The sequence below is a fragment of the Musa acuminata genome, chromosome BXJ3-8 (genome assembly GCF_036884655.1).
Source record: "Musa acuminata AAA Group cultivar baxijiao chromosome BXJ3-8, Cavendish_Baxijiao_AAA, whole genome shotgun sequence".
In the NCBI taxonomy this organism is placed as follows: Eukaryota; Viridiplantae; Streptophyta; class Magnoliopsida; order Zingiberales; family Musaceae; genus Musa; species Musa acuminata.
Window position 1 is genome coordinate 14,772,190 of NC_088356.1, and position 10,199 is coordinate 14,782,388.

Below are 10,199 nucleotides of genomic sequence, written 5' to 3' on the forward strand. Positions count from 1 at the left end.
AGTCCTCTAGAAATACCACCGACAATAATGTCCTCCTTTTGAACTGTTGAAAAATGCATCAAAAGAATAAGCATTGATCGAGTTAATACAAAGTAGTCAATGAGACATTAAGGACATGGGATCTACTGTAGAATAGAAGAGCTAAACAAAGCCCATGTTTACAAATCTGACAAAGTCATCCAACATTAATAAGCTTGTTCTAAAAGTTAAACGATAACACTTGTTGCCATATTCTCTAGAAATAAGATGAAATTTTTTAACAACCTAGCATAAGTTTATCCTAAGGTGACAAATCCAACCCACAATGAAGAAAGCTTATCAGTACACAGTCACAACGAATGAATAGGGGTTCCATAAATCCCAAAAATATAACTAGTACATAGGTTTCCCACTTACCGAAAGAAGACAGTTATGGCTAAAAGTTTCAAAGAATGGAAGGATTGGAGATACAAGCACTATCATCATTGTCATGAATTTTTTGTGTACCTATAACAAGCAAAATAGTTCCCAAGTGAGGCAACATTGAACCCACCTGTCGCTGCTGCCAAAAAACAACGCCACCACCACCAATTTATTCCCTTAGGAACCACAGCATGATGATCTCACTGCAGCAGTACCGTCAGCGGCGGTCTGATCTGGTTTGTTTATCTTGATCATCCGATCCTGCAGCAAGATAACTTATTATATCTTCACACTTGGGAGTCGTGCTATTTTGACGTAGGAAAAGGTTGCTTCTACCTCAGATTTTGTATCACTTTCTGCCAGTCTCTGCTTGATATCTCTAGCTATTGAAAAGAAGACTTCTTCAACATTGAGATTTGTCTTTGCACTCTGCAACATATCAGACATTTGTTAAAAAATTACCATAAATTAGCACATAGCCAAATCCAGCAAGAACACAGACAGTCTCAAAAAACTTGATCCCATATTCATCAGCAAGAGCTTGTCCCCTTGATGTTGGCACAGCCTGCAAGGAACAATTCAGTTGAAACAAAAATGATTTTTAGAAAGAATTCTTGAGACAGCAAAGGCTTTGATGAACTAGTGCCCTAAAAGATATACAAACCAAATTTTGGAGGTGGAACCCAGTAAAACATACCCTTTTACTTTCATCCATATCAGCCTTGTTACCAACCAGAACTTTATTAACATTATCAGAAGCATGCTGTTCAATGTTACGAATCCAGTTCCTGATGTCTGTGTGTTACCATGCACAGAGGAAAGCAGCATAAGAGAACAAGCAAAGGCAGAACTCAAGTGAGAGTACAAAGAAGATGATTACTATTGAAAGAAGATTCATCAGTTACATCATACACAAGCAAAATGCCCATAGCCCCTCGATAGTAAGCTGAAAGGAAAAAAATGATGAATTGGTTACCATATTAAAGTTTAGACAACATATATTGCACATAGTCCAACATCAAAAGCAATAAGAAAAATACCAGTTGTGATAGTTCGAAAGCGTTCCTGACCAGCTGTGTCCCAAATCTGCAGCTTAATCCTCTTGCCATCCAGCTCAATTGTTCTTATCTTGAAATCAATGCTGCACAAATATCAACCAATAGACATTAAAACCAGAGAACACTACTAAAATTAGATTAAGAATCCAATTACAAACAAGCAAATATAAATTGTCATTCCTTGAAACTACACCCACCCAATTGTGGTAATAAAACTGGTGGTGAAGGAACCATCCGAGAAACGCAAAAGAAGGCAGCTCTTCCCAACACCTAAAAATTATCATTTCACGTTGCACAAAATCAACTAAGAAACATGATATAGAATTAGAGAATCTCAAGAAGATGGAATTTATAATTTATGGCAAACTTCTCACATCTCATCAGCCAAGTGCATTGCCAGTTTGCAATGTGACAATAATATCTGTTCTCTTTATACCATATGCTTTAGCATAATAATTTAACTTGTGTCATTCTGCATCTCAAGAAGATAATTTCTGCTAAAAATGGCAGAAGTTTCAAATCTCAACAACCAAGCTCTTCATTGAGCATTTGATATACTAATTTAACTTGTGCCACTCATATATGTACTGTAATTATCACCTTATATTGAGCGAAAATATTATCAAGAGAAATTTTCAATGGAAGGGGAGAGAACAGAGAGAGAATAGAAGAAGAAAAATTTTGGTATAACTTTATTACTCCAATAAAGAACTTGTCAGTTCAGAAATAGCGCTCTTTTATTGGCTACTAATAAATCTTTCCATAATAGAATTATACTGCATTAGATAATGGACCTAAATACCCCTTAAAAACCTCTTGCTCTCTTTAAACAGTCGATCTCTTCAGTGATTGACAGCTGATAGCCACATACTGCCATGCGTCCAGATGTCTTACCACCTCCTGTCTTGAAAGACAAGAGTTGTCTACAGCCCACTTGTGACCAACACCCCACCCTCCTATTCTGGAAAGGGTGGGTTGTTTTCCTCTGCATCCAATCCCCTCGCACCTGTCATAGTTGAATCAGGACGTCCAATAAGGCACATTATGGACAAACTCAAGACTTTGCTAGAGATAGGAATTCACCAACTTGTAGTTGTAAGAGTTCTCAAGGCCACCAAGACTTCCATCCGACAGCCATCCTTAACAGCATTATAACTTCCCATTTAAAATAAATGCCCAAAAATACTGCCATATCACGCTCCATCCACCTCCAGGAATTGGAAAAGCATGACTGTTTTGTTCCAGGTAAAACACCCGGGACATAGGGCTAGCCAAAAAGTATATAGTGTTGGCCCCAATGTAATGGTAAAAGCTATAGTTTAATATGCAACATGCCAAGACTTCTAGAAACAAACACCACTAAAGCAGTGATTTAAAAAACGCTAGGTGCCAAAAGACACCAAGGTCCAAAAACGCCCGAGGCGCTAGGCGCTCGCCTAGGCACTCACCTGAGCGAAGCCAAACGCTAAAATATAAAAATATATAATATAATTAATAAATATAATTAATAAATATAATTATTTAAATAAAAATATGATATTAAATTACTAAAATATTGTGAAATCATAATATCACATTAACAGAAAGTCTCAAAATTCAAAACAATAACAGTAAATTTCAAATAAATAAAAATTAACAGTATTAAAATCAAAATAATATATTATTAATCTAATAAATAAAAATACTGTTACTAGTATACAGTTAGCAGCATACTGTTAATACATTATTAACAGTATACTATCGAAGTGAGAAGAATGTGAGTAAGAGGAAGACCAAGGCTGCTGCCTGAGAGCAACGGCAGCGAGAACGAGAGCGGCGACAGTGGTAGTGGTAGCAGTAGCGGCGAGCAGCGAGAGCGGGAGCGGCAAGCAATGAGAGCGACAAGCAGCGAGAGCGGCGAGCGGTGAGAGCGGGAGCGGCGAGAGCGGGAGCGGCGAGCGACGACAGCGGCAGCGACAACGGTAGCAATGAGCAGCGGCAACGGGAGCGGGAGCGGCGAGCAGCGATAATGACAGCAGCAGCAAGCAACGGGAGCGGCGACAGTGGCAGCGGCAGTGGTAGCAGCACGCAGTGGCAGCGGGAGCTGGAGCGGGAGCGGGAGCGGCAAGCAGCGATAGTGGCAGCGGTAGCGATAGCAGCAAGCAGTGGGAGCAGGAGCGGAAGCGAGGTTAGGGTTGGGAAGTCGCGAGAGGAAGGTTGATATTGGTGCTTTAGTTGGTTCGATTAAACCAACTAAAGCATCGGAGACCGAACCAGACCTAAAATGCTGGTTCGATCGCTTGGTTTAACTCGGGCACTCGCCCGAAGCACCCGGTGCTTGGGCTCGAGCGAGCGCCCGGTGCCTGGGCTCGAGCGAGATGCTCGGGCCTCGCCTCGCCCGAGTGCCTAGGCGAGGGCCCGAGCGCCTATTGAAATCACTGTACTAAAGGTAAAATAATTTGATAAATCAATTATTCATGTGTGTTAAAAAATATCGTATCATAAAATGACAAACTTTTTTACCTTATAGCAAGATTTTAAATACCAGTCTGATGACGGTTATGGTTACCTATTGGACTGTCACTGTTCCAGTACATGGGTAAATATACTGGCTGCCTGATATTCTTGGGTACTCTAATAAAAAAATTAAAAAGTTATATGCACCTCTCTACACTACAACTGCATATCGAGCACATGTATAATAAGCAATAGTAGGCAGAAATGATGGGTCATTATGATGGTTAGCAAGAAAAGAGGGTGATATGAAGTTGGTACAAGTCTTAAGGGCAGCAGTAATGTCAAATCATGTCCTACAAAACAAATCAAATAATTTACCATAACATAAATACAGGCACTAAACGTTCCAAGAGAGTTTGCAACAAGTTTCATGTAAAGTGATATCATACCAAAATATCAACATGTGTCCATAGACATACAATATAAAAGTATCAAAAAACCTCAAAATATGATTTGTGATCAATCTATTATATCAACATAAAAAAGGTTAAGAGATATACTATTACAGTTTGTCTATTACAAGGAATTCAATTTTGGTTATCAGACTCATGTCAGTCCATGGTCGAATGGTACAAGTCTGATCTGATCTGATGTACCAAATGTCGGTACACTGGAGGAGATGATGAAGAAGAAGAAGAGGAACAAGGAAGAAGGAGATGATGATGAAGAAAAGAAGAAGAGGAGGCAATCGAGGACTGGTGAGCTAGAGTGAGCAACAGGTGCATAGGCACGTAGATAATGGCATGCAGGCAACAATGAGCAGTAGAGACCAAGGGTCGGTGCCATTACAACTCTCAGCTGGTTTTTGCCTAAATCCACGGATAGGTGCCTTCCCTTTTACCCAACACTAAAGAAATCAAAGATTTTTAATGGAGTAAACAATGTCAAAAAGCCTTCAACCAATTGAAAGCCTATCTAAAATCACCTTCACAATTAGCAAATTTAAATTCCAAAGTAGAGTTGTATCTTCATCTATCTACAAAAGATGATGTTGCAAGCTCAATGCTAATCAGAGATGTGACAAAATTCGGAAACCAATCTATTATGTAAACCATGTTGGCATGCCCTAAAAAAGGTTGAAGAATGCTACTTGCCCATCGAAAAACTAATGTATTCTCTTATAGTGGCTGCAAGGAGAAGCCAAATTGATATCAGTTAGATATTAGAATATGCACTTCAGTTTGACTTCAAAGTCACTATCGATACAAGGCACTTATTACAGACTTGAAGTTGGCAAAAGAATTATCCATTTCCGAGTTGATAGCTTATAACCACTCCCAACTAATAGTATATTAGGTCCTCGAAAATCATAAAGCCTGAGAACCAAGATCAAGTATTTACAGAGGATAAAGGAGTCAGCTGATGTACTAAAATACTTTGAGAACAAGCAAGTATCTAAGATAGAGTATACAAGATCAAATGATATCAAAATTGGCTTTAGGACCCTACTCAGATGAAGGGTACAAAGTGTTGATAGATACACTAGCAACATAAAGTATTGACACTTCTTATTGACTCAACCTACCATAGACAAGCCAAACTTCATTGATCTATACAATGGCTAAGGAAAAAACATCGACAAACCTTTCAACCTGCTCTCTCTGTAGATCGGTCATTCCAATGATTTGTGGTTGGTTGAAAGATAGCCCTTCCGATATCCAATGAGGATGTATCATTGCTTCTAGCATTGTCCATTATTTTATACCCTCCAGAGCTAAGATATAATGCAAGTTATTAACTTGACACACTCTAAAGCAGACTTGAAAAAGTTTTGAGGTCGAGAAGATGTTAAATTAACACTCCTTGATAAATACTATCTACATAACGCCATGAGTTCAGCACTATCTGAAATAGAGCTGTTCAACCTAAAGCAATCTACTATAAAAGGGTTATGCAAAAACCAAAGTCTCACATCCAAGGTATCCTAGTTTATACAAAGAAAGTAATGTACTTGGAAACATGGGTGAGTACTAGACCAAGGTAACATAGTTCATCCTTAATAGAAATAAAAAAAATTATCCTGAATCTTTGCAGGTCTTCCTGTGTTATACATGTGTCTTCTCAGGATAGACATCCTGTGAAGGAGGAGCTCATTATCCCAAGGTCAATGTTCCTTGCTAAGGTGGATGGAGAAGCTACCTCGGCTTCTTGTCCCTCAAGGTTAGAAGAGAGAGAAATGAACTACTCAACCCCTCAAAAACTAGAAGGGTTTGGCAAGTATAACAACTAAGGGTTATCACAGTCTCGAATTCATCTCTCTCAGGAGCCATGGCTTAGCCAATGTGTAGAAAGGACGAGCAAGAGAAAAATAAGAACTAAAGAAGTGACAAGGTTGGGAATTTGTCCTTAAACGTCCTAAGGTATGCAATGGCGAAGTAATGAAGGCTCAGGTACTATTTATAAAACCAGAACTAACTAAGGACAATTCAACTTCAAGCATTTATCAAGGCAATTATTATCTCTGACATATGAAGTATCAAAAGAAAACCGAACAAATATGGTGGTTCATCTTGAGTACAGCTTGCAACTCAAAGATGGCAGTTGGCCTAGAACGCTAAATATCATTATACAAAATAATAAAAAATTCAGAATAAATGTTACTTTACCAATATTAACCCATATGCTATATCAGTATTTGATCGGACCGGGAAAATGATTAATAAATATTGGTACAAGTAGGATTCAATCCTCGGTTTTCTTTAACACTTAAATGTAGGGGTTTTTACATTATACACACAATTGTTATTTTTAATTAATGTTCTAATTGAGACAATTAGATCGAAGCTAAATCTTTCAATAGAATGTTTTTTTCATTTTAGGGTCATATTTGGCAAGTTTTTATCTCTTATTGGGTCAATTATTTGATCTATAATTACTTTCATATGGCCAAATTTGATGGTTTTGATTTCTTAATTGAGATGAATTTATCTACTAACTGTAACCAGCTAAGTAGAATGCTATTTGTTTTCTGACCAAACTAAATAAAAAGGGTAGCAACCAGGTCTTACGGGGGGGAATGGTCAGCTTTTGAGCCTCTCTAGAAGCAAGGAACTTTGCTCTACCTTGTCCTATGTCTTGATTTCTTTACAATTACTAATTTCTTCATTTCATAGTATTTTACTATCATCTCTTTTTTTTTTTTGTATGTTATTGAAAATACATTGCCCCATGCTTTGAAGGCACTTATATTAGGTCATAGGAGATTGGTTCATAGAGATAAGCAATTGAGGAGAACCTTCTTGACTGTCTTAGGCAAATTTAAGGCAAGGTCTATCCATCTACACCACATTAATATCAAAATTAATCTCCTAACCGAAGGCACTTTCTTTAAGAATTTTAGCTTTAAATTTATGTGCACATAATGCTTCATAGATAAGAGATTAATGACTATTACAGATTCCTAAACAGAACATTACTTTTTCCTTGAAATAATATAGTATTTTTGGTACGAGTTATTTTATTGAAACAATTAACAGATTACTTAACTAGTTTAATTAAATTCATTGTGAATGTTCTTTATTTGAAGAAAATATTATTTGGTCTTTTAAGTCCATAATCTATTTCAGTTGCTACTCCAATTGTCTTAAATTTAAACTGCATTACTATCCTTGCATTTCAAGGTGTTTGTATAGGGAGTGCATCAGCCCTTGGGAGAAACAAGAAAAGATGGACTACTCTCAGAGTCTTAAAGATCATAGATGGCTTATTTTGGTCAAAGAGAATATGTAACAAAGATGCAACTGCATAGAAGTTTTAACTTGTAGATAATAAGTGTGCAAAAGCAAAGTCTTAAGAAGAAAAGTTTGTTTACTAGAATTTAAAGCCTAATAAAACAAAAGTTTTCATGTTCCCTATAAATGAGAATTTGTCAAAACCCCAAATTTAATGATGAGTAACTCGACAAGAAAAGATAGACTACTCTCAGAGTCTTGAAGATCATAGATGGCTTATTTTGGTCAAAGAGAATATGTAACATAGATGCTACCGCATAGAAGTTTGAACTTGTAGATCATGAGTGTGCAAAAGCAAACTCTTAAGAAGAAATGTTTGTTTACTAGAATTTAAAGCCTAATAAAACAAAAGATTTCATGTTTTCTATAAACGAGTATTTGTCAAAACCCTGAATGAAATGATGAGTAACTCAATTGATGCTCATGCTACTAATGTTAATGCCCGAATGCAGATCAATTTACTAATCTGTTTATGCTTTACTAAGTTTCCATTTGTCAAACTCAAGTCAAAACTACACAAGTCAGATTAATAAAGCAGAAATGGTCGACTTCAAAAACTATTGAATGCCATGGTGTTAAATTATGCACCCAATCACAAAATTCAATACACTGAACTGAGCAAATAGACTCTGCAATAGTTAGAATGAGAATTCATTTCAATAAAAATGTGGATGATTCAATCAAGGCCAAATAGAGGAGTGATATAGAACACAGTAGAAATGTAATGACTGTAAATCTCTAATGCCTCAAATTTCAGAAATGAATATAGAAAAACATCGTAAAAGAAATAAACATGATCATAAAATGGACTAGTACATCCTCAAAATGACAATATAAACTCCTTCAGGCTCTTAGAAATCTACAAGGCTCCAACGTTTGATAAATTTTGTTTTCTTGAGATTGTCACTTTCACCTCTAGCAACAAACCATCATAACCCAGTTTTTCCTCCGTTATACACAGAAAAGAATACCAACCCAAAACAATGTAAACACCAAGTTTCTTGACATATAAAAAATGGAATACCCATGATTTATGTTTTACTAGTGATTCATAAGCATATCAAATACCACTAATTCTAGTAGATAAATAGCAGTAAGGTTTTGGGATATCCACCAGAATTACAATGAGCATCGTCAGTATGTAATGTTTACTAATGAGGCCAAATGATCTATCTCCAGATATTTAGATTGACTAGAAAATGTAGTTTGAAATGGTCCTGGAATAACAACCTGATATTGCATATTCTGATAATAAAGTAGAAAAAGTTCAACAAATAGCCTTTGATGAATCGAAGTAATGACCTGGTGCCTCCAAGAAACTAGATCGTTACATTGACCACTCCAGTAATGGAGGAAATATAAAATATCCATCGTATAGCAAAAAATAATAGCATTTCAGTGATAGTCACCAAATGAATTATTGTTTTGATGGCATTAGCTACGAAACGCAATTTGTCACTCTCAAAAACTTAATATCCACCTATCTTTTCGCTGTGCACCGACACTAATAAAGTTCTTGATAAGGAACATTTCGGAAAGATTTAACAAAACCACAGTCATGAATCCAGGGAAACCCTCAAATTAAAGCTTCAGATATGTCGCCTTACAAACCAACCGAACCAAATGAAACAACCGAAAAACAGTAATCAAACCCTAACCGCTGTCGCCGATCAGGAGAAGCTTTATGAGGTAATCGTAGTCCGCCCGAGCCCTAGGAGGAGGAGCCGCCATGGCAAATCAAAACGAGCAGCACGAATCCACGGGGCCAAAATCCCTAATCTGGTGGCTCGATCAAGGATCGGCCTCTTCAGATCAACAACAAGACAAAATACGAGGATCATCAAGGGAAAACTGAGAAAACTATAAAAGGAGGAAGCATTAGATTGACAGGGAAGATATACCAGGTTCTGGCAAGAACAAGGATAACAATGATCAAGAGGAACGAGTGGGTTCGGCGGGGGAGAGAAGGGAGAAAGAAAAATTCGTGATCTTTTCTATTTCAAATGGCGGAGAGACGATGACGGATCCGTCGCCCTCGACCTCTTCTGGGCGCACGGTACATACACTGGACGGTGTGGGTAACCTCCCTTCCTTCCCCCAAACCCACCGCTTCTGTCGTGGCCCCCCGCCTTCTAATTCAGCTTTTACATCCGCTGACCTTCTGGTGCACTTACCGCCGAATGATGATTGGAGCAATAACCAAAATATCCAAGCGTCAACCACAATCTTTTTTGACATTAATTTCACGGGCGACTTAATTCAATTAAATTGAGAACATTACAGTGTTATTACTTCTTCATTTACTTGATTGAAAATAAGCAAATCATAGAATTATTGGATTTTGATGGCCTGGAAGCATCAATGAAAGGGGAGTTATTAATGTTCCGACGTTGACCTCTCATATATCTTATTTGTGAACAAATCATACACGGCATATAGTAATAAAAAACAAGTTGAATTATTGTAGTGGTAGCAAAGTCCTATGACTCTTTTATTACAAGGTTACTGTATA

The 10,199-nt window shown here is 37.3% G+C and overlaps 1 protein-coding gene across 1 annotated transcript; it reads right to left on the bottom strand.

Annotated features, from left to right (window-relative positions):
- Nucleotides 1-334: 334 nt before the first annotated feature.
- On the bottom strand, nt 335-9,784 carry LOC135645596 (ras-related protein RABE1c-like). Its single transcript, XM_065164134.1, has 9 exons — nt 9,589-9,784; nt 9,346-9,492; nt 1,658-1,730; nt 1,443-1,543; nt 1,283-1,348; nt 1,100-1,197; nt 905-967; nt 739-831; nt 335-663 (listed from the first exon to the last, which is right to left on the bottom strand). Exons 2-9 carry the CDS (start codon nt 9,416-9,418, stop codon nt 580-582), a joined length of 651 nt encoding a protein of 216 aa, XP_065020206.1. The 5' UTR covers nt 9,419-9,492; nt 9,589-9,784; the 3' UTR covers nt 335-579.
- Nucleotides 9,785-10,199: the final 415 nt, after the last annotated feature.

Excerpts from the sequence above, each read along its gene's own strand:
- LOC135645596 (XM_065164134.1), bottom strand. The coding sequence starts at position 9,418 with ATGGCGGCTCCTCCTCCTAGGGCTCGGGCGGACTACGATTACCTCATA. Across the intron at positions 1,731-9,345 it reads TCTCCTGATCGGCGACAGCG|GTGTTGGGAAGAGCTGCCTT; the intron begins GTTAGGGTTTGA and ends GATAATTTTTAG. Across the intron at positions 1,349-1,442 it reads CTTTCGAACTATCACAACTG|CTTACTATCGAGGGGCTATG; the intron begins GTATTTTTCTTA and ends TTTTCCTTTCAG.